Raw genomic sequence first — 25,661 nt, forward strand, 5'->3', positions numbered from 1 at the left:
TCGTTGTGTACAGTCGTTTTTGTAGCTTGCATGGTATAGCTTGGGGAACGCATGCGTATGTACGTACAAGAAGAGAACACTCGGGCCAGGCATAATAATATGTAGCACGGGGCAACATAACTTAGTTTAAAAAATGCATTATTACATTATGAAGACTACTAGATTCAAATAAAGACATTTAAGTGCAACGTACAGCTGGAAATTTGTCCACGTCCAAGAGTAACTACTGATTCTAATGAAGAAATTCCAAGTGAGAAAGTAGGAAAGGTTATGCAAAAGAACATGCATGCACAACGAATGGAATCACTCAAAGACCAAAAGAGGCAAGGAAAGGTAATAAAGACCCGGTGGATGGATACAGATCTTGTGGACTGCTTTAGCTGCTTATACAGATGGCAGCTAGTCCCCACAAATACCATCGCAGGGTTATACGAACTATACCAACAACTAGTACCAACAAAGTTGTACAACCAGAACAAGACAGGAACAGACACCACAAGCGATGTGAAGTGCCGAATGTGTCATGAATGCCCAGAAAGTGTACCACATGTAATTGCTGGATGTAATGCGCTTGTTCAAGCTAAGCATGTGACAAGGAATAACGCAGCCCTCAAAATTTTATCTTTTGAGCTGCTTAATGACTTTGATCTGATCGAGTGCGTCCTAGAATTGGTATTCATCCACAACCCCTAAACCTGAGTACCACAACACCAAAGCAGGCACCTATTGGGATGTACCAGTATTTGCAGAGAATACTGAAGTGAGAGCCAACCGAAGAGATGCTCGAGTATTTGACAACGAGACGAAGACAGTAAAGATTATAGAGATGAGTTGTCCTTGGATAGAGAACAGGAAGCAGAAAGACCAGGAAAAGACCACCAAGTACACACACTTAAGATTGGAACTCAAGGGTTATGCCATCAAGCAATATAACATTATTATAGATGTACCAGGAGGATATCAGAAACCAGAGAAAATGGGAAACTACTCCTTAGCTTGGCAAGACAAAAGCTGACAAGACTTTATTTAACATGCAAAAGTCTGTAATATCAAGTACATTGAACATTACAAGGACCTTTAAAGTTCTCTCATAAAATAGTTCATCTCAATCGAACACTATTTATTAACTGAATTAATGAATAATGAATTATTAATTTTAGTTTAGTTTATAATTTCTCGTTTTAACTAACATCGTAATTATTGGGATACCTGTGATATCACAGTCATAAAATGTCTTTGAATATTTTTTTCTGTCTTCTCCACGACAAAATGGGAAAGTTGCGCAATAGTACCCAGGGGTCTTCAGAAACTTACACAAGAGACCTTTCCATAGTCCAATTAATTATCATGTACCAGATGTCAATCAATGTCACTTTGTTGTCAAGTGATTAGGAGAGGGCGGAGCACGTAGCACAGGTTTATGTCTAAGCATGCTCTATTTCGTTGACTGCTGTAATTCAGGACAGCCAAACTAGAAATATTAATTTATCAATTTCGTAAACAGAGATTTAAAGGCAAGAAGATACCGATGGTTATGAAGCGATTATAACTTCATGAGCAATAGCTTGTTTTGGTTTACTCTTCATGATTCATCTACTCGAGCAGTATTTTCTGCACGAACGAGCGAAGATCGATAAGGAGTACAGGGTTTCAAAAGTCAGAATTTATACGATAAACGATACTGCAAATTCATTAAGCATGACAATATAGATATTCTTATAGCCTACATTTATGTATTTATATTAACTCTTTTGGCTTCAAAGTCTACTCACAAAGGAACATGAGGTACATAGCAATATTTATCTTAAGATTCTATTTGATTTAAGAATCAAAATAATTTGCTAAGTACATTTCAGGGTTTGATCTTTGCCGTTCGAAGCGTTATGATCTCCTTTAATTTTTCTTCGAAAAAATAGTGATTCATTAAAAAAAGTCGATAAATTATGAAATTATGAAATGTAAAGCAATTATGAGAGAGGTCTAGGGCAAAAATTAGCCCGTATTTACGTTTTAAATGAAGCATTTTGATTTTGAAGCGAGCTATACAATGTCCGTGCAAATGTGCACGTTTATGCTCGAACAACAACCTAATTACGTATGCCAAAATCCGGACCGGAACTGGAATTGCAGTTCCAAATTGAGTTATTTATCAGTACTACTTTATCAGTATTTTTGGAAGCTCAACCAACTAAATACTCCATGCATGTTGAAACCAGGTCCTCCACTCTCCCCTTCCAGGTATCCCAGTCAACGCTGCCTACAGCGTCTAGTTTAAAGGTATCATATACACCTTTTGCTGTTCATTAACAGAAAATGTACATTCATTTGTGCCAATAGTTGTATCAATAACGTGTAATGTACTTTCATCAACACCACAAGTAACATCATTAGCGCGGATCAACTTTCAATAACGACAATTGAATATGCGTGTACATTCATAGGCATCAATGGACAATCAATATCGCGTTTGTACATTCATATGCGCGGAATGTATTTTCTTGTGCGCGAAATTCAACTGCAATAACACCAAATGACAAACAATTGCATTTATGGACAATCATTTACCCAAAAGTGAAAATTCATTAGTGCTATTAGCATAATCATTGACAATCTATAACGCGCTTGGACAATCATGAGGGTCAACGTTATATTCTATAGCGTGGTTCGATAAACATTTGCATGATTCGAATAAACAATAAGAGAAATAAAACAATCATTAGCGGTTTTTTTTTAATCACTTTAATACATATAAAAAACTCAGGAAACTGCCTCCATAATAGCGGCTGCGTAGGAGAATAGCAATTAGCTCACTTAAAGCAGCAATTAAAGCCGACATCAGCCGTCCAGAGATCCAACAACATACGAACTATTGGGCTGAGGCAAGACGACAAGGGATTGCTCTAGGCCTCTACAGAAAGCAGTTGCTAATGGAAGGGTTCCAGAGAAATGTGGCAACCATCACTATCGCTAAATGTGATCAGTGGTTCAGATATATGCAAACGTATTTACCACGATGTGTAAATGGCGAAGAAATTGAAGGCTAAAATAGTTTTTTTTAAAATCGCTAATGATTGTTTTATTTCTTTTATTGTTCATTCGAATCATGCAAATGTTTGTCGAACCACGCTATAGAATATAACGTTGACCCTCATGATTGTCCAAGCGCGTTATAGATTGTCAATGATTATGCTAATAGCACTAATGAATTTTCACTTTTGGGTAAATGATTGTCCATAAATGCAATTGTTTGTCATTTGGTGTTATTGCAGTTGAATTTCGCGCACAAGAAAATACATTCCGCGCATATGAATGTACAAACGCGATATTGATTGTCCATTGATGCCTATGAATGTACATGCATATTCAATTGTCGTTATTGAAAGTTGATCCGCGCTAATGATGTTACTTGTGGTGTTGATGAAAGTACATTACACGTTATTGATACAACTATTGGCACAAATGAATGTACATTTTCTGTTAATGAACGGCAAAAGGTGTAATATTTGAAGTCTTACAAATATTTAATATGGACAACAGTGAATAGTTAGCGACAATTATTGTTAATGAATGTAGATAGAATTTAATTTACAGTTTTGATAATGTTGTAAATATATCTAGATAGGTTCTAGGCGCTTTACAATACTAAAAAAATGTAATAAGTTGAAATATATAACAAAACTAGTAGAAAAAAGCAAAATAATAAAATAACTATAAAACATATGTATGATCAAGAAAAATACAAAAATATATGTATGGACAAATTTTCTGGAAAACTACATAAAAAAGGCTTGCCTACATAGGTATGTCTTCACATGCTTTTTAAAGTGCCTATCACCCTTCTGACAATATTCACAATATTGATTCTACATGGGGTAAGATGTGGAATAACCCGAAAATATTTCATAGTTTAAGTGCGGCTTCTTGAAGTTATAAAGGTTTTTCCATGCCGTATGCTAATGTTTTGACGTATGAGAAGTAATCATTTAATATAAAAAACCTTACTGGAACAGATAAATTACATTTGAAATACGTCATTGTTTTGCCCATTGCTCTTATAGAAATTATTGCAAGCTATTTTTCCCATAGAAGCCGGTGTTTCGAATTACAAGGAACAACAAATAACCATAAATGCCTCCTCATACGTCACCGCATTAGCATATGACATTGAAAAACCTTCATAACTACAAGAAGCCGCACTCAAACTATGTAATTTTTTTGGGTTATTCAACATCTCACCCAATGTAGAATCAATACTGTAAATATTGTCAGAAGGGTGATAGGTACTTTAAATTCATTCAGTGATGTGGCAGTGCGTAAAGCTATAGGGACACTACTCCATAATTTAGGTCCTCCTATACTAAACCTACGGTTACCATATGTAACCAATTTGGATCTAAGAAAAAAATAGCTCACGGGGAAAAGAAATGGCCTAATGAGAGACTGGGAAAGGATTATTGCAAAGCATCTTAGGCTATAAAATGGCGGCCTTTTTCACCCCAGGCATACCACCCTAAGTATTAGTGGTTTCGGATTTATCTGGTTAGGGATCCCTGTGATAAGTGACCCCAATAAGCCTGAAGCGAGATGACGTTTTACCCCCGACTCTATACCATAATAGTTTTTAAAATTCTTTCATATTAAAATTTTTGATTCCTTAGAGAATACAGGAACAATAGTCATAATTAAAGAACAAAAGTAATGTGAAAAGGATTATGGTCTAGAGACGGGGGTAAAACGTCATCTCGCTTCAGGCTCATTAGTGCGAAAGCGCTAGAACGACTTGACACTAAATAAATAAATGTATTTATTTATTTTCATTCAAGGTGAAAATGACGGGATCCGGACTTTTCTTTTGATTTCACTAATAGCTTAACGTTTATTAATAGCACAATGACCAAATAATTAAATCCGAGTGTTAATTGTGAGCAAGTAAGTCATAACAACATGAAAATTTGTTCTAAAATTTGCTCATTTTGCTACAATTCAGTGCCAAAATTAGGGGGTCTGGGACCGAATTCTAAGCAAATGTCCCGAATATTTTGCCCATGGAAAAAGTAAAAACTAGAAAATGAGAAAATGAGAAAATGAGAAAGCTACCCTTGACAGCTTGAAATGTATTTCATATTCTGTGCCGCGGTTTCATTCAAATGTTTCATGATTTTAGAGTTATCTTTTGAAAGATTTGAACCAATTTCTGTAACAATATTTTTAAAAAAATTAGGAATCTGAATTAACTACAAAAAAGATAACAAGAAGCCATCTTACTTTGAGTGTCCATTTTTACTTAATATTTCGATAACTGACTAGTGATTATCATAAGCAAAGGTTTTTTTTTTTTGTTTTTTTGTTTTTTTTTGCGTGATCTACAATGCAAATGTTGCACGTTGCAATTTCAGGTTGCTCTTGTTATGTTAATTAGAATAAATTTTGAATTACATTTGAATTGTAGATTACAATCCGTTTGCTAATGATGTTCACTGGTCAGTGATCGAAATATATAGTAAAAAATGGCAAAAACTAATTTGCCTTCTCGTCTTCATTTTTTTACTTTAACAATATAAACTGTTTTTATATGAAATTTTATAAGCATAGATGGCGGCTAACAAACTAACAAAATAATATAAAAGGCAAAGTCTACAAATACAATGAATGCATTTATGTTTCAATGCATGTTATATAGCTGGCTGAGAATTCAGAACCTCCATCTTATACTCATTAATTATTCATGAGCTCAACGACCAACCAGGGTTTCTTATTTGTACCACGTGCAGTAGTTTGAAACCCCCATCAAATACGACCGCACCCATTTCAAAGTTCTAGTACTTTGAAATATTTCAAAGTCCTACTACTCGGACTTTGAAATATTTCAAAGTACTAAAACTTTGAAATAAAAACAAACATAACAAAAAGAGTATAAGATGTCGTGTCGAATACTCGTCACTGTATTTTATTGGGGTTTATTCAAGATCCGAGTGGAATTTCAATTACCGAGGCGTACAACTCGTATTTGAAACATTACATCATTTCCGTTCCGCGACTGCCATGACATGTCTAGCTGTGGCAGATATTTACAACAATATACTCCAACCACATGGTGACCAGTTTCGAAACTCTATAGTAACCCAATATGTTTGATTTACGCATACAGTTTTTCATTCGTAGTTTTGTATCTGAGATTTTGTATCTGTTTCAGCTGCATTTTAATGACTCTCATACAGTTTTTCAATCGTAGTTTTGTATCTGAGATTTTGTATCTCTTTCAGCTGCATTTTAATGACTCTCATACAGTTTTTCATTCGTAGTTTTGTATCTGAGATTTTGTATCTCTTTCAGCTGCATTTTAATGACTCTCTTTACTGGAATGAGCCTATTTTTGGGCTTCATCTTTCGTATTCAATAAATATTTCATTACCAACATAAGAAAGAGAAAATATATCAGTAAGTTCTACTTCAAGGAACTTCTCCTAAGATGTATATACAACTTCAGATGAGTAAGAATAGCAACCGTTAGATCATAGGTATTTTTAAATTCACTCTTTATAATTGTTTCTTTATAATCTGCTTCAGCTGCATTTTATTTATTCTCCTTTATTGGAATGGTAACTATTGTCATTCTTAGACTAAACCACTAATCATGTTGATAAGCAAGCCTATTTTTGGTCTTCATCTTTGGGCTTCATCTTTTATAAATTCAATAAATATTTCATTATAAAACCAAAATATAGAAGAGAAAATATATAAGTAAGTTCTACTTCAAGGAACGTTTCCTTATATGTATATACAAATTCAGATGAGGGAGTAAAGCAACAGTTATATCATAGGTATTTTTTAAATTCATGAATGAAAACGTAACGGGTATAGAGAATCGAGCGATTCCAAATTCCCATTAGGCAAGCCAAGGATTGAAACTGATATGACAAACCAAGGATTGAAACTGATATGACATTGTTTAACCGTGGATAAAAAAGCGGGTTCCAAACTCTTATCTTACGTCTAGCAATCTCAGACTGGTTGATAACGTTTGAATGACGAACGAGGAAGAACTTCAACTCTATATAAGTTTATGACAAAATAGTAGTCTGAACATATTACATCCGTTTCCCTCCATATCTGACCGCCGTACCACTGTAATACTACACAGAGTGAAACGACTATTTCTCCCTGTTAAGTTAAATTTGAAAATCATTGCTTGATAGTCGGACATCGGATCAGCCATAAAAGAAGATTCAATTAACTTGGTCCGTTTCCTTTTCTCAAAACCACTAAAGAAACTGGTCTGTTATTCTAAGATTTTAGTTGCGACATAACTGAATAATGCACTATAATTTTCCATGCTAAGATCAGAGAACATAAAAAAAATAGCTAGTTTGTTTTTCGGTTGTGTTAGCTGTTTCGATACCTCACATAATCAAAATAAATATTTATTCTGCACAACCAAATTATAGTTCGCAGCACAACTGTTTCGATTCTAGATTAGCTACCACTGCTGAAATACTGGTTCGTGACATTCGGTCATATTTTATTGACGTACAGAACATTTTAAACATGGACAGAGTAATTTTTCAGGTTACTCTTACTGTTTGTTGCTTGGCTTTTGGCGTGAAAGGAGAAATTACTGGTAAGGATAACGATAACATTGTACTTATTACAGGAATTTTATTATTTTATTTTTATCTTGTGGTAAAATAGCTATTAAACTAATACTAATCATTTATGTCAATAATATTCATCTGTGTATTTTTTCATTACACACTTAAAACTGTAAAAAAAAAAAAATTGTTCCGTGGGTTAAGTAAAATCAATTTATTGTTTATTTATAATAGGTATTAGGTAGTATTATGTATTTTTAAGCATTGTTAATTTTGATTATTACTACACACTAAAAACTAGAAAAAAAATTGTTCCGTTGGTTAAGTAAAATCATTTCACTTACTATTATTAAGTAATAATTATCATTAATCATTATTATCTTTGAACATTACACACTAAAAACTGAAAAATAAATTAAAATCACTTCACTCATTATTATTAAGCATTATTAATTAATACATTAATCAGATAAATACTTCGTGATTATATCTTTAGGTTGTGTAGAGAAGTCTCTCTCAGGAAGAAACAGTCTAAAGATACCTGACAACAGCTACACAGCATCATCACAGTATGATAAACGCTATCCACCTCATAAAGCCAAGCTGTACGGTAAATATGGATGGGCACCATTGGATAATAGTAATAATGATGATTACCTACAGATTGACCTCGGTACTCCGCGTGTTATTACTGCTGTAGCAACACAAGGAAATGGCGGTGATCCAGACAGCAAACATTATGAAATCATATATGAGTGGGTGACAAATTACAAGATGAATTACTCAGATGACTCGTCAAACTGGATCAGCTATAAAGACGACAACGGTACACACAAGGTAATAAAAAGTTACTAGAAGAGAACCCTGATTTTAGGAATATTGTTTGTTTTTCAAGTACATGCCATAATGCTAAGCAATGATTGGATAATGATCTTTATCGCAGTCATAGCTCCGGAGATTTCAACAGCGATTACCACTCTAGCGCGACTTCAAATCGCACATGCCAACAATATCGCAGTTTTTAAAATTTAGATGCCGGTCTAAACGCCATAAAATTAGTGATCGGACAAACTAAGAACAATAGGTTTTACTCGAAGTCAAAATTACAAATATGTCAATATACTATACTATACGAGATATACATTTTGTATTTTTTTAAATCAACAATCTAGGTCGCTGGCTAATTTCATTAAGCTATTCTACTCAAATGAATCATAACGTTTCGGGACGAGGGATGAGTTTGAAAGAGCTTTGCCTACTGCTCTACGAGTTACTTCTGAAACCTCTATCAAGGAGCAACACTAAACTTGTACCGATTTCAAACTGTTCGAATTCGGTGGTGGGCAGAATAGCCTGAGTTCAGCCGGTATCGCAGGCTAGGGCAAGAACGCTGTGTGTAAATGTCAGGAAGTTGAAACTCAGGTAGCCCAGGCTTACCGTTATTGTTGAATAACTGAATCGATCGAGAGACAGACAGACAGACAGACAGACAGACAGACAGATAGACAGACAGACAGACAGACAAAGATTATATAGGTATCATATGGGTATTTTGAATCCTCATTTTTACGCTTTAATATAATTAAAATCAAATAAAACTCCCACCGTGTGTTTTTGATATATTGAACAGTCCCATGGTTTAATTACAGCTCATTTCGTTCGGGTTAAGATGACGCTTCCCCACCACACACTAAAGAGGAGAAGGTAGGAAACGACTCAGGAAAAACGGCCGTAGAACGGTCGAACTCTTTGCCAAATATTTTGCCGAAAAATGCTTTCAGTTGAAACTTTCTTTTTCAGGACTTTGGAGAGATAACTAAGCTACGCTATCACCTTAACAGAATTAACAAAACCATTATTCTTGAGAAGCAATCCCCAAATTAGTATCACAATCCGGCTTTTTCATCCGTGACTCTCGAGGGTAGCCTCGGGTGATATACACAAACCAAAACATGACACATGATCTGGTGTCGTTTTTTTTTTTTCGAAGGCAGTGGAAATACATTGTTGTTGTCTTCGACGGATGGAATTCATTTCAAGACAAATACAAATTAAAAACAATTAAAGTCTAGTGGTTTTCCCGGTGTTTGAATACATTAAAAAAAAAATTGAATACGCTTTCACGGGTTGCTCAGGTTTTGATTGGCCGAAAAAATACAATAGGTTTGAATCCAATTTGACGTGTGGGGGTAGTTGAGTGTCATGTTTTGGTTTGTGTATATCACCCGAGGCTACCCTCGAGAGTTTCCGATTTTCCTCTGTCCAGGCTCTCTCGAGAAAAAAAACGGTTTTCGAGTGGCAAAACATTCGAGTCACGGATGAAAATGACGTCCAAAGAAGCCGGATACTCATTTGGGGATTGCTTCTCAAGAATGATGGTTTTGTTAATTCTGTTAAGGTGATAGCGTGGCTTAGTTATCTCTCCAAAGTCCAGCAAAAGAAAGTTTCAACTGGAAGCATTTTTTGGCAAAATATTTGGCAAAGAGCTCGACCGTTCGACGGCCGTTTTTTCTGAGTCGTTTCCTACCTTCTCCTCTTTAGTGTGTGGTGGGGAAGCGTCATCTTAACCCGAACGAAATGAGCTGTAATTAAGCCATGGGACTGTTCAATATATCAAAAACACACGGTGGGAGTTTTATTTGATTTTAATTATATTAAAGTATAAAAATGAGGATTCAAAATACCCATATGATACCTATATAATCTTTGTCTGTCTGTCTCTCGATCGATCGATTCAGTTATTCAACACTAACGGTAAGCCTGGGCTACCTGTGGTTGAACTGCACTGTTTTGACATACTAGATGAACTGCAGTTGAAATATCTTTTGAATCCTTAATAAGATTAACTTAGCCGATCCAAGGTATCCAATCTTCTATAAAAAAAAGTTTTCTGGCTTCCAAATACATTGCTACAAACTGCCTGGATTTGGATTCCAAACATCCCCCCCTAAACGGCCTCAAATTACATTTGAACTTCGCCAGAAGACTGAACAAGGTACAAGCAACGACTGCAGCAAGTTTTGAAGAAAATTGTTTAATGAAACATTTTATTGTTATATATCCGTTGATCATAACTCCCATACATTGCCTTATCATGAACCATACACAGGAACCTTGTTGGGGTTGCCTATGGTCAGGATCTCCTGTCTCCCTCCTTTCTTCCCTTTCCTCTCCTCCCCTCCGCATTTCCTCGGGCTTGAAACTCAGGTCGTACGTTGGTAACGACAACACATCAATACCTTCTCTTTTATACATTTTCCCCTACCGTATTTTTGACAAATAAACAAATAAAGAAACCGCTACTTTTTCAGAGCCATCAAATGATAAGAACGTCCTGACTTGACTTACTTTTTATTTTTGAATTAATTCGAATAAGATATATATGCAGTTATTGATCCTATAGAAATAGATAATTATGAATCAATCGCGCTGGTTTATAAAAAAAGAAAAGAAAAGAAAAGGAAAAAAAATCAGTAAGTCTAACATGTTTCTCAAAAAGAACTCTTATTAAAACTCCTTTTATAATGTTTCTTGGAAACAGTAAGTGAAGGGACTATAATTTGTCTTTCGCATATCCCTAGGTACTCCCCTTAGGGCTAGCATTGACCTAGTACGGGTGGAATAGTAAGCTTTTATATTCGCTAATATTGGCTTAGTATGGGTGGATTAGTAAGCTTCTGTAATCGCCGAATGAAACCCTGGCAATATGAATCCAAAACTCTTCCGAAAACTGCGTATCAGTGAACCATGCTTGCTCTATTGTTTTCCCCAAAGCAACCAAACAATGGGCATATCACTGGTTTCTTCTGTTATTCATCAGTCAGCATTCGTCAAAGTAATTTGAAACTACAAACTTCAAACTAGTACACATATTTTCGCCTTTTGACTTAAAGTTGAATCCCGCTAACTCGAAACCTCGGTAATTCGAACCTCAATAAATCGAACTCCCGCTAACTTGAAGCGATTTTCGACTCTCTTCATGTTCGTTTTCTATATGAGTTGGCCCTAGATAACTCAAACTTTGTTTCAAGACAACGGGTCAAAACATAAGCTAGAATAATTATAAATCTAGAATGTTTAAAATTAATTTTAAAGCAACAGTAATTTGGAAACCACAAAACGTGTTTAGCTCATTCCTGTTCGTTTTTAACCTTTCTTCCTTATAAATCTGATTAAAACGCAATAAGTTTAAATAAAAATGATTAGCATATACCAACTTGTGTACTTCCTAAGAACGCGCGCGCTCATTGGTTAATTGGAGGTGAATATTGTACGATATTCACCTCTGAATCTCGGAATATTGAGTGGGCAATGGCATAGGCCGGCAATCGTTTTGCTACAATTTCCGATGAGGAAATTGAAAAAATGAAAGTAAATGCCATTCCTATCAATACTAAAAAAGGCAACGAAGTATGGCCTAAAAGTTTTGCTAAAGTTTTGCGTGAATTTGTCACGCAAACTAAAAGAAGAAGACTCGCGTCTCGGTAAATATTCCCCGATATTCACTTCGCCTTCGGCGAATAATTACTAAATATATAAACAAAACACGGTAATTTATTCTCATCTCCCTATAACTCGAACAGACTCCCAATAACTCGAACCGTTTTCCATTCCCTTGGAGGTTCGAGTTACCGGTACTCAACTGTAATTGTTGTCAACATTAATGTATTGCGCTAATGAATGTCCAAAAACCGTTATTGAATGTGTGGTTTTGTCTATTGATTGCACAAAGGCGCTAATGAAACTTCGAAAACGCTAATGAACCTGCACAAACATATTCATGATTGTCCAATGTTATGCTAAATTCCTTAATGAAAGTTCCATCGCGCTCTTGAAACTCCGTTCGCGTTATTGTGTGCCTCTTCGCGCTAAAGATAATGCTTTTTCGCTTGAATGAATATTCCTTTGCGGTTAATGAACAGCAAAAGGTGTACTACTTGCGGTACGATCCGGTTATAAGTATTATTTAATGTATACATTTTTAGATCTTTGAAGGCAATACAGACAGCAATGGAGTAAAACGTCACGATCTTAGTCAAAAACCGATAACAGCAAGGTACATCAGGTTTTTCCCGGTTGACTTTCATAAACACAAGACGATACGCGTTGACATGAACATTAGTGCTTTTTACCAAGGTTTGTATGATTCAACAGCATGGTGCAGTATGTCTCGTGTTGTTTTTCCTATTTAATCCTGCATATAAGAATCGAAGAGTGCATTTTCCATGACTTTTGTAAAGGTGATTTATCTTTCTCTCCAGAAGCACCCGTAGTATCAGCAATCCCTCAACAAAGGTCAATCCAACTAAGCTGGACTATCAAACAGTGCAATCCAGCAGACCCCATAACTGGATTTGTCATAAGCAATGGAATTAAAGATCCGCTTTACGTAAGCAGCAGTGATAGTCAGTATGATATAACGGGTCTGAAGCCATACACAGAATACAACGTAAGGGTGTTAGCGAGAACACAACGTGTAAATGGATCATGGAGCGAGACGACAAAGATTAAAACAAAGGAGGACGGTAAAATATTGTCTACTACCCCGCTGTCAGAGTCTCCTTTTTGTAGACCTCTTCGGCTCTGGCGTAATGTTTTCCATTTCAGACCACTTGTCATTTTATAGAGTATCATTTCTTTGTTTAACAGTTGCGCCCAGTTGTACATGAAAAGACACACGAACGTGGATACCATTCAAATAAAGAATCTTATTCTCAAGGGAATGAAACGTGGTATAAAATGGGAAAACATTACGTTCGAGACGAGGAGGACTATTTCCCTCCTCAAGCGAGGGAAAGAATAGAGATTCTGTTAGGTAATAGTCTACTAAAAGGTTGTAAAAAATCGAGAGCGAAAAATAAGACAATATTTAGAAGTTCTATATTTCTGTCTTTAAGCTCCTTCTGCTCCAGTAAATGTCACTGGTACTTTGACACCTGCACAACATCCACTTGGTCCAAGTGTTGTTATCACGTGGGATAGACCACGAGAACCTAATGGCGTCATCAGAAAGTACACCATCGTTTACTACTATAACAAGGATACATCCAATAACAAGACAGTCACAATCAGTGCATCAGCTGATCTCATCTACAGTATCAATGTTACAAAGAATGGAATACTGTCATACAAGATAAGTGCGACTACAGTCAAGGAAGGACCTTATGCAGATGGGAAAGACATTGAGTATGGTAAGATACAACAAAAATAAATCACTTATGTTTGCTCTACAGCTATTACTCAATCGTGGTAAAAATATTAGCTGACAACAATTTTGAAATCGTCAGGTTGAATATGAAACAAACCTAGCCACTGTCTATTTGTAACGGGCAACACCTACTTATCTTTTCCAGTCTATATTCATGCATATTGATGCTGATTAAAGTCTATACATAAGCTTAAGATAGTCATCTCGAATAAAGCTTATCGATAAACGTGTCTTCATCATTGTCAATCAGCAATGTATCCAAGAACGTCATCATCACGCAGTAGAAATCTAAACACCTATAGGTAATCACGTAATAAGTTCACGCGACTTATAATTACCGATGTTTCTGGAAACGGTATTTGATACCCCCCCCTTCCCTTTTACCGCCTCCCTCAAAGGTAAAATCCTGTCTACGCCGATCCTGAGTAAATAGAAAGAAAGTAAAAATACGAAAAACAAATTTTATAATGAAGTAGCCAACGCTGTTTGGGAATCAACATATAGCTATTTTAAACTACCAGACAGAGGTTACACAGCCTCATCATCGACTAGGCTACGATCAGTACGCTACGTTGTTATTTTATGTATGTTTTATGTTTATTGGTTGCACTAGGGTGTCCAGAGCAATCTCTTGTTGGAAAGGAGAGAAATCTGAAACTATCAGACAGCAGTTATACAGCCTCATCATATTATAAAAGCCCAGACTTCACAGATGATGTTCGATACAAACCTCATAATGCCAAGCTGAATGGTAGATATGGATGGGCATCAAGTGATAATAATAACGCTGATGATTACCTACAGATTGATCTCGGTACTCCACGCGTTATTAATGCTGTAGCAACACAAGGGAATGGTATCGCTAATGAATGGGTGACAAAATACAAACTGTATTTAGCAACAAATAACATGACGCAATGGTATACTTATAAAGATGAATGTGGAAATTTAAAGGTAATTTCAGATACAATGAAGAAAACTAAAGAAATTTGTAAATGTTTGACATGGGTTTTAAAATTGAATATGATAAAATAATAGTTGCTTTCGATCTTCGCCAAAATATTGTTCTTAACAAAGAATTCTTGGCCGGGGTGCTGGCCATTTATAAATTTACTGCATTAAAACAAAGCAAAACTGTTTCCTATTTTCTATTCATCCCAATTTCACAATCTTTTTATTGATGGTTTTACTTTTCAGTTCTTCAAAGGAAACACCGACTCTAACAGTGTAGTACGTCATGATCTTACAAACCCTCAACTGGCTAGGTACATTAGATTTGTACCAGTGAACTATCAAACGTGGAAGACAATTAGAGTAAACGTTTATGTTACTAACCAAGGTAAGTATATATGTTGCATCATTCTAGTATGTATTTTAAACATTGCTCGGCTACCTCTATTTTTCGTGAATTTTATATTAACGGGATACATGCCACCGCTAATCACCGCCGCAAGTACAGCTGTGGCGCAGCTCAACGGGATAGAACTGAAAGCATTTGAAGGCGCCTCTGGCAACCGCTATACAGTCCATGTATGACCCCGGAGCACAGCTCTAACCGATTTAAATTTGTTAGAGATATGTGTCCTATCTTCACGTACGCTTTTTTCTTTAATTGGGACGCACGGGAAGTACGGGTGGCGTATCGGTGAGAGCACTCGCCTCTCACCAATGCGACCCGGTTCGAGTCCCTCTGAGCTCGGTGTCGTATGTGAGTAGAGTTGTTTGTTGGTTCTCCCCTGTGCTTCGAGGGTTTTCCGGGTTCCCCGGTTTTCCTCCCTCCGCAAAAATCAACTCCTAAATTCCAATTGAAATTACAGTGGATGAATATCTACTCTGTAGAAATGCCACTGCTAAATCCTATTTATTTATTCATTTATTCATTAATTATTTAATGCGTGTTGGCTTCTCTAGATGGGAAATACTAATATTTTTAAAAGGCTTAGTAAACAAACTGAACGATAATGACGGTGATAATTCTATGCAACATGTTTTGGCCATTTTACGACATTCTCTGGAAGATAATTAAAGACCACTGTAGAAAATTGGTTTTAAAGCAGCCATTTCTTTAGATAATAAATATTTGGAAGTTCATTTTTTTTTAACTGAAGAAACAATAAGAAAAAGCACCAACTACATTAAGATTGAGTTTCAAACTTGTTAATGTTTTCCCACCAGAACCTCCTCGTATGGAATTTATTCCTAACAAACGTTCAATAACATTAACGTGGACCTATAAAAAATGCAGTACCACTGACCATATCACTGGATACCTAGTAAAAGTGGGAAACACAACCCATAAAGTCGTTGGCGATGACCTCGGTTATAATGTGACCGACTTAAAGCCATACACTGAATACAATGTCTCAATTAAGGCCATCAAGCAAGTAGGACATGGAGTATGGAGCAACGTCACAACAATCAGAACTGCTATTGCAGGTGCATATTAAACACGCATTACTTTCATAACATTTTATTTCATTTGAATCTAATAGAATACATGCCTTAGCAGACAAAGAATCGAGATAGCTAAATATTTGCTCAAAAATATGAATGTTGAATACTGTATTCCATTTGTATTTTCGTGAAGTGACCTTTAGCAGCATGTTACCATAGTGTGGAATAAATAGTTAGTGTCAAATAACAGGTAGTTATTTTAAATTATATGTATTCCTGTTTATTTGTATTTACCATTGAAATGGTTTCCAAGTGCTTTGTGTGAAACAACCAAAACCAACCAACGTGCGAAACCCGCTCCGATTTCGATATATTTAGTGAATAAGACATCAAATTCATCAGTTTTGTAATTGGTGTTTTACTTAGAACCCGAATCGATAGCTTCTCTAAATGCTACAATAAAGTCATCTGAAACAATTTTGCTAAAATGGAAGGTAAGTATATGTTGATAATTTAACCAATGTCCTTTTTGTTGCATGTATAAGAGCTAACAGCCTGTTCCCCCTTCTAGTTTAAAGGGAAAAAAAACTTTTGGACAACAAAATATTCTGGTTGCCTATTTCGACTTCCTTTGAACATGTGCTCCATGTTACCACTATCTAAGTTTTTAACTTCTTTCCTAAAACTAAAATAATAATCATAGCTTCAAAATCAGTCGTTGATTCACGGGCAGCTCAAGGGATACAGGATAACCTATACACCACGAGGAGGAAAGCCTAATATAATTGACGTGGGTGATGTTGGAAACTATACTCTGACGTCACTACTCAAGTATACAACTTACGTCATCACTATAGCAGTCAATAACACAAAGTACATTGGTTCACCAAGTACAGAGCGAAGAGTGAGAACGTTGGAAGATGGTGAGATATTAAAACAAATCAAACCGTAAAATATACTAAACATCTGTGTACATCTTATCAAAATATGGCAACCAATTTGAATAATTATTGTTTTGGACTGACTAGACTCGTATTCACGTGGAAACATAAAAGAGGTTAGTCAGTTCAGAACAATAGTTTTTCAAATGAATCGCCATATTTCGATTCAGCATATGGCTCTGCTTCGGAATGAATAACTCAATATCATCCGAGCCTCGTGGTTGGTTTGCACACTTAAAGACACTTCATGCTTTTGGAAATTCCCAAACATTAACTCTAGGGCTTCATGTCCAGGAGGTCAAGATTTTTTTTGGGAGGGGGATTACTTTAAGTATTAAAGTATTGACATGTTTAAAATGTTATTACTTTTATCTTTTGCCTAAAGCTCCTTCTGCTCCAGTAAATGTCACTGGTACTTTGATGCCTGCACAAGGCTCATTTGGACCACGTGTTGTTATCACGTGGGATAGACCACGTGACTTGAATGGCATCATCAGGAAGTACACCATTGTATACTACTACAACAAGAACACATCAAATGTAGAGATAGTTACTATAAACGGGACAACTGATCTTATGTACGTCATTAATATTACCGGAAACGGAACGTTCTCATACAAGATTAGTGCGACCACAATCAAAGAAGGCCCTTACAAAAGTGGTGATAATATAACTATACTTTCACTTGGTAAGTGAATATTAAGTTTTTACTGGAATCTAAAAAATGGATGATTTTTTTTCTCTGAAAAAAATGTCGAGTTATTTTTGGCGTTTTCGATTTTTTCAGTTAAATCAAGACGTAATGCAGATGAAAATTCTACCTCTTCTTTCAACCGCTCGATGATAGCCGGATTCGTTGCAGGGTTTATTGTCCTAGTGCTGATTCTCATTGTTGTGATTACTTCATATAAACGGTAAATACGTATACGCAATCCAATAACGATTTTAAACATAAATGTTCGATAAAATCTAAAGTACTTTTTGTCCCATATATACAGTCGAAATCGCAATCGTAAAAACAAACACGAAGTTATAGTTATGGACTCAGTACCTGTACCATTGGCTGTCATTGACGATACACCAGTCCCAGAGAATAATGATTATATTGATTTCCTGGAGGTGTCTACAAAACGTTCTTTCGACACAGGTAAATGAATCTAGTTATAAATAATATGAAGCTAAGTTCAGCAGATTCATTCGCTTTATTGCGCCGCACCGCAGCCAACAGCTACACTAGTTTTTTCACATATTTTTGACATCCTTTTGATAAACTCTCATGTCTTCCTTTCTCAACTGAGTAATAGTCGGCACTGCGATGAAGCTCTGGAGATTGAGATTGCGATTTAGTCGTCATGGCAAGATCGATATCAGATAGACAATTAAACAATATTAAACAATTATTTTAGTAACTAATTGATTACATTTACCAAAAGAAAACAACGTAGAAGATCATACATATGAAGAAACTGAAAGCTCCATTCCTGATTTGATCATGATACCTGCCCAGAGTCCAATAGAATTTCTTCCGCCAGACAAAAGTAAGCTCACGGAAGAATTTAAGGTATGTCTTTGCCAACTTTAGTAAAAGTAAATCCTTCATATCTCCACTAATTTATCTATATATTATATATTTCAAACGTTTGAATGTAATAGAAACCATGTTTTTTTCACGAAAATCGTTACCGCCGTACGTCCGATTTTTTAGGAATACTTTGCAAACTTAGTTTGATTTTTTTTTTGTTTTGGCTGAATAATAACTACAGGGCATACCCGTGGAGCCGATGCATGAATGCAAAATGGCAAAGAGACCTACCAACAAGATAAAGAATCGTTACAAAAATATTGTTGCGTGTAAGTCATAAATGCCTATATCACTTCCCTTATAGCAGGTATCTCTCTGCTGATAAATTAGGTACATTCATGGTTAAGCAAATTCTGATTACCAATTACCGAGATCTTTTGCAGCTGCTTTTTCCTTCAACATATGAATGAATTTTTGCTAAGATGCCACAACGAGATTCACATTACGTCAGAATGGAGGTTCTATAATATTAGGGATAATGACAGGTGTCAATACTTTTTTGAGTAGGTGATTTGCGATAAGGAAATTGTTTTCATGAAATATATGTTCTAACTTCAGATGACCATTCGCTTGTTACTTTGGAATCAGTAAATGATGATCAAGACTCGTGTTATATCAATGCATCCTTTATTCGCGTAAGTTTCCCACCGTATCATAATATAGCTATGGTATGAATAAATAGTGATTATTAGAATGATAATTAGCTAGGTTTTCTATCCTTTTTCCATTTTATGAAGTTTTGCCATTGACAACGCTTGCTTATGCTTCTTTGACTCTATATGTACAGGGATATGACGGAGCTCCTGCAGCGTATATTGCAACACAAGGTAAGGAAAATTTAACGTGCAGAGTGATGCAAGATACAAACTAGAGTTGAATATTGCACTTGAAAGGCTATCTTCAGATTCCATATTATACCAAATAGCAATTTCTACGCTCGAAAGTGTCAGAAGCATTCCAAAACTTAAACGCTGCCTGTCAAAGACCTCTCCTTTCTCATTCGTAAATTCAAAATTTTCGAGGAACTCTATATGGTTTCATGCAGGAATAACAGAAAAACCTTTTCTTTTCCCAGTGCGCTCTCCCGGCCCTTACTCTGGCAGTTGGCGCCGTTCTGCCCATTAAGTATTCACTTTAGAGGTCTAGAACTGTAATTTACCAAAATCTTACTTATATAACTTTAGGTCCATTGAACAACACATTGGATGACTTTTGGCGTATGATCTGGGATCACGAAATATCTTCAATTATCATGCTTACCAATCTGCTTGAACTTGCAAAGGTATGTGGCATCTACACAATTTCCATTTTTAGGGCACATGACAATAAAAAGCATGTGAATTTTTGAAATGCATCGTTTTTGCTTTGTTTTGTTTTTGTTTTTGTTTCAGAGAAAGTGTCATCAATACTGGCCTGATAAAAACTCTGCTCGGTATTCAGACATCATTGTCACCAATCACAAGACAGAGGTTTTTGCAGACTTCACCATCCGTACTTTCTTTGTGTCGAAGGTAACCAAAATGAAGTTATGTTATAGTTTCAATTTAAAAAAAGGGATTTTTTATTAGAATGACCTCATTTCTACCTTTTTTCAAGGACGGCATGCCAAACCGAAAAGTTCTTCATTTCCATTTCACCGCTTGGCCTGATAAAGGGGTTTCTGTCCATGCAACGGCTGCACTTGCATTCAGGCGAAAGGTGCTTGCAATGTCTTCTGACGATAACAGACCAATGGCTATCCATTGCAGGTTAGTATCATAGCAGAAAATGAGAATTAAAACTATATTATTAAATTAATTATAGAATTAAAACTTGACTGAATTTTGATCACGTGGTGTAAAAAACTTGTCCTCGTGGTACAACATTGGCATCACGTGGTCGATTTGAAATGAACTTGCGGATAATATAACAGACGCTACGAAGGCGATTAAAAAAATACTACTACCTCGGTCTACTGGGAAGAGTAGTAAATGTTTGTCTGTATATGTGTTTAATTTGACAGTGCTGGTGTTGGAAGGACTGGTACCTACATAATGATTGACGCAATGCTTCGACAAGCCCAAACTGAACAGCAAACTCTGGATATTCCTGGTTATCTGCATGCAATACGAGACGACAGACCATACATGGTGCAAACCCTTGTAAGACATCTTACTTTTTTTTTGGACACTAAAACATAACTGCAACCATATTTTATCTCTTTCAGTATACACTAGGGCAGAGCCATAACCACAGTAAGCATACGACTAGTCCTCATAAAGATTAAACCCGTGACAAGTGACTATATTTTCGATCCGGTTTTATCATTAGGAAAATATTATCATATTAGAATAGATTAAATGACTTTAAAAAACTCATTAATAATTCATGAAGGAAACACAATAGAAATCATGACCATGAAGGAGGTTTTATATCTGATATAGATTCGTCTTCATTTGCATAAACTTTAACTTGGATTTTCTCTACCAAACTTGGTTCATTTCGTAAAGAATTCGGTACAGTATGAGAACATACATCTGGAGTTTTTTAAGCCGTTTAATAAACTCGCAGATCGTGTTTTATCGGCTCTAAAACCACTCGGCTACGCCTCGTGTTTTATACCCGATAAAACACTCCTGCTCGTTTATTAAACAGTACAAAACATCAGATCAACGTCCTAAATAGGTATCTAATTTGAATGCTGCTTTCACTCATTAGGAGCAGTACATCTTCGTGAACATGGCTGTTCATGAGGCTCTCACTTGTGGAAACACAGAAATACAGGCGCACGACCTCCGTAGCATCATGCATCGTTTGTCAACTGTCGATAAACGCCACAAACGTACAGGTTATGCGCTGGAGTTTCAGGTATAAAATTCATCCTATCAATCGTGCACTTGTTTAATGTCCTGACACAATCACCTAAAGATATTTTTATTCTGTTTTAGTTTCCTTCCATTTAGTCTGTGTAGCGTGTTTATTTGTTAGTATATTTCACCAGATTCTTCTTGGGGAAAAAATTATAAAATGGCATAAAAGACAATTGTATAACAAAAAGTTCATGTCATTGTAGCGTTTAGAAGCTGTTACTTCACAAAATAGTCAAGAGAACTTTGATGTTGGACTGGCAAAGGAAAACACGAAAAAGAACAGATATCCAAACATCGTCGCAAGTATGTGGAACTAACATCCAGCTACAGTTTTAGTGCAGGGTATTTTATTTCTGGTTGACGGAAAAAACGCTCAAATTCTGCATCCCCAGACTTCTGCTTTAGTCAATAGATCGCGTAAAATGTTATACATTAATTATATTATATTTATATTATATATATATATATATATATATAAAATTTATATGTATATAAAAATTATAAATTTCAAATGTTTCATATACATTTGCAGCAAATGGCAGCCGCGTTATCCTCAGCACAGATGAAACCGAGAACAAGGCAGACTACGTGAATGCGGCTTCAATTTTCGATGTAAGTCTTAAGAAGATATGAAACTATATAATACGAAAACTGTGCCGGATACGACTGCGAAAGATCAATGTACTTATATTAGCTTGAGTTGTTAATCGAAATGTCGAAAATATAAATAAAAAGATGTATGAAAAGGAAATAGTGTTTCCAATTTTTTTTCTTTGTAGTCAATTACCTAATCAGTTGGCACATTTTCACGAATTTATCACATGACATTCTCGTTTCTTCACAGCTGGTAGATGGTGCCAAGGGAGACTACATTAATGCTTCATTTGTGCATGTAAGTTGCTCTGGGGAACTTCAAGTTTCATATAAAAACTCTATTAAATAAAAAAGACCATTTGGCTTGACCTGTGGTTTTCTGTCTTACAGACCTATAGAGAACATAACGCATTCATAATGACACAAGCTCCCATGGAAAACACGATAGAAGATTTCTGGAGAATGGTTATGGACTACGAGATAGGAACCATCGTCATGCTGAACAATTTGGAAGAAGAATGTGAGGTGGGACATTCATACTAATTTGAATTTCTTAATGAAGCTATATCATGACTTTACCTTCAAGATTCTTTTCTTCAATATATTTTTGTCAATATTATTAATTTTATTGTACTGTTATTAAAATATCTGCTGATGCCTTGCACGCTTACAAATCAGTTTTAACAAGCGGCCAAATCTTGTATACAAAGAATTTTCTTTTTTTTTGTTTTTGTTTTTGTTTTTGTTTCTGTTTTTAGTCTTTTCCTCAATACTGGCCGCAGCATGGAACTAAAAAGTATGGAGATGTCACTGTTGAACTGGTACAGACCAAAGACGTGGATAATATAATTGCAAGACAGTTTGAAGTTACAAAGCAAGGGGCAAGTAACGAAGTATTTGATTTGATTTGCAAAATAATTGAATAGCTTTCAATTCACTTAAACCGCAACTATAATTAAGAGCAGTGGTCGAACAACACATGTACCGTGCTAAAAACATTTGAGTCAACTTTGTTTAATTGTTGTGGTAAAAAAACTGTCTATTGGACGTACCTTGTGTGGTGGGTGGATTAAGCCTGCTGTCTGCACCCCTACATTTTTTTCTACCACTGGCAACGTAGAATCTTATGTTTAATTTATGCTTTATTAATTTGTTAATTTCATTGCCGTTTATGCCTTCTATGACGGAAAAAAAAAAACGTCACAGAAGTTTAAGCTCAAATACTTGAACTGTTTCTGCGACGACATTTGTAAAGCTGCATATATCCTTGTAACATACATGCAGTGGATATGAAACACGTTGCAATTGTTTGTTTTTACTAGAACAAAGTCTATGCTTAACATTTGATTTGCGGGGTATCTGCGGAAAAAAATAAATACTAGTTAAAACTTACTTTATGGTCCATCGCATTATCCTCAGTCTTGCCAATACTCGTTGTTTTCCAGACTCGTCGTATTGTGTTTCATCTGCAACACTTGAATTGGGAGAACAAATGCATTCCTGCTGATCCCCAGACAGTGTTGAATTTGATCGATGAAGTACAAAAATATCAACAGAAGTCGGGAAACTCCCCAATAGTAGTTCAGTGCAGGTACTTGTGTTATTGAAATTTGTTACTCAGTCCCAAGCATAAGCACTTCACTAAATCTGTGCTGATCCTCTTTTCACAGCAACGGTGTTGGTCGTAGCGGTACATTCGGTGCTATTGCTTCGTGTCTTAAACGAGTCAAACAAGAACAAGTATTGGACGTCTTTCAGACCGTTAAGAGTATTCGTGTCAACAGACCTGGAGCTGTAGAAACATTGGTATGAATTAGACTTTGTTAATTAATGTAAAGCTAGAAAAAATTTCATCAGTGTCGATATATACCCGGTGGCTAAAATGAATAAATAGAAAACGTGTGCGCCTGCTATGGCTATACATGTGTAGTTTGAAGCGCGCGAAAGTGCCAAAATACACCCCCTGCAGCACTTTGGAATGCAGCTCAATCCGGAGGACAAAACAATAGGTTCTAATTCTCAGCAGATTGGAATTCTTTCGTTTTGTCCCCCAGATCGAGCTGGTTTGACGTCACATTAAGGCGTCTATACAAGAGAAGGGTTAGAATAAGCATGACGCATAGCCATCTTAACTTTAGGAGAGAAAAAAAAAGTTTTATCCCGACATTTAAGATTCTATCAGTTCCTGATTCCAGCGATTCCTAAATCCCATTCCAAGCAAGTGATCCATTCTCACTTTCCTGGTTTTTATGTTTTATTTTTAATTCGCAGACTCAGTACGTCTTCTGCTACAACATCATACAAAAATATCTGGACTCCTTCAGTAATTACGCCAATTTTGATGACGTCAATTAATCCTGCGTGCATTATATTACTGACCAGAGAGAACACTCTTGAGAATATATTGTAATAAAATGATTATTCAGATTCAATAATTCAAGAATATTCAAGAATAAGAATTTTAACTATATTCAAAAATGAGCTTCTTAACTATTTGACTGCTATCCTAATTAAAATTTGTAACTACTTTAGATTGATTTTACTTGACCTGTGTCAAAATAGTAAGTATACAATACGATAGGGGTTTGATCCAGAACGCATGTAATCGGTAACTTATACTATAATTTAGTAAGAATGGAGGCAAAAGACATCAATGAATAAGGGGGGGGGGGGGGGGGGGGGGGCACTGATTAACAAATAGCAATAGCAATTCTATATTGTATTCTTTTGTTTTAATTTAACTGTTAGTCACTAATCACACCTTTATTTCACTGACTAAAAAAAATCACTTATGTTTAGACTTAAGGACGTTCATGGGCAAAAGATCCCATCGACAATTTTCTTTTTAATTTTGCATGATGAAAGAACATTATACTAGAAGTAAAATAAGCAAATACAAAATGGGGGTCCCCAACTTCGTTTAGTCGTCAGAATACGTGAAAGTTCACCCTTTTTACGGTAAAAACGCGCAAACAACGTAAACATGGAAAGCCGTCAAAAATAAGTCATATTTACTGAAAAAATAAATTGATCGTCCCCATTTTTTACAGAAGACTAGAAAATAATCAAATAACAAGTTTGTATTTTGAATTTAGGTTAAAAATTAGAAATATAAAATGTTATTGCGCTATAAGTGTGGACTTGAAGCCTTCCCGTTACGTGAAATCATATTCCAATTATACACAAAATATGCAATTTCCTTTTGATCCCATCGTCAGATTTTTTCATTTTTCCTCTAAAGTTAGGTATTACCGAATACTCTCAAAAAACGAAATAAAAAAGGGTACCTAACTTCGTTTTAGAGCTATAAGTGATGAAAGACGTTTTTTGAGATTTTGCTTATCAAAACATTGGAATGACGTCCTCACGATAAGCGCGCGCCGCACTAAATTCATGCATAGAAAGGATGCCCATGAAAATGCGTAGAAACAATGCCCATGAACGTCCTTAATGTCATTTCATAAATAAAAGCAAAATGTGCGGAGGTATTACTTTGCAGGTATC

At 35.7% G+C, this 25,661-nt stretch overlaps 1 protein-coding gene across 3 annotated transcripts; it reads left to right on the plus strand.

The window, feature by feature from the left end:
• Positions 1-6,500: 6,500 nt before the first annotated feature.
• On the plus strand, positions 6,501-24,694 carry LOC116289217 (uncharacterized). 3 transcript variants are annotated; one of them, XM_089036209.1, is made up of 31 exons: positions 6,501-6,518; positions 7,534-7,618; positions 8,086-8,426; positions 12,575-12,725; positions 12,851-13,114; positions 13,487-13,780; positions 14,411-14,751; positions 14,995-15,136; positions 15,973-16,233; positions 16,618-16,685; positions 16,895-17,114; positions 17,518-17,820; positions 17,920-18,046; positions 18,131-18,279; positions 18,566-18,693; positions 18,896-18,983; positions 19,273-19,349; positions 19,502-19,541; positions 19,899-19,996; positions 20,106-20,225; positions 20,311-20,462; positions 20,717-20,855; positions 21,412-21,561; positions 21,767-21,866; positions 22,096-22,175; positions 22,408-22,455; positions 22,548-22,682; positions 22,916-23,038; positions 23,603-23,748; positions 23,828-23,963; positions 24,429-24,694. In XM_089036209.1, exons 2-31 carry the CDS (start codon positions 7,546-7,548, stop codon positions 24,510-24,512), a joined length of 4,578 nt encoding a protein of 1,525 aa, XP_088892335.1. In that variant the 5' UTR covers positions 6,501-6,518; positions 7,534-7,545; the 3' UTR covers positions 24,513-24,694. The 3 variants fall into 3 exon arrangements, with proteins under 3 accessions (XP_088892335.1, XP_088892334.1, XP_088892336.1); XM_089036208.1 differs by lacking the exon at positions 6,501-6,518 and having other exon boundaries at positions 7,459-7,618; XM_089036210.1 differs by lacking the exons at positions 6,501-6,518; positions 7,534-7,618; positions 8,086-8,426; positions 12,575-12,725; positions 12,851-13,114 and adding an exon at positions 13,258-13,404.
• Positions 24,695-25,661: the final 967 nt, after the last annotated feature.

This window comes from Actinia tenebrosa, unplaced genomic scaffold, assembly GCF_029948245.1.
Source record: "Actinia tenebrosa isolate PJP-AT-01 unplaced genomic scaffold, QUT_ActTen_1.0 PGA_scaffold4__44_contigs__length_22323623, whole genome shotgun sequence".
Lineage (NCBI taxonomy): Eukaryota > Metazoa > Cnidaria > Anthozoa > Actiniaria > Actiniidae > Actinia > Actinia tenebrosa.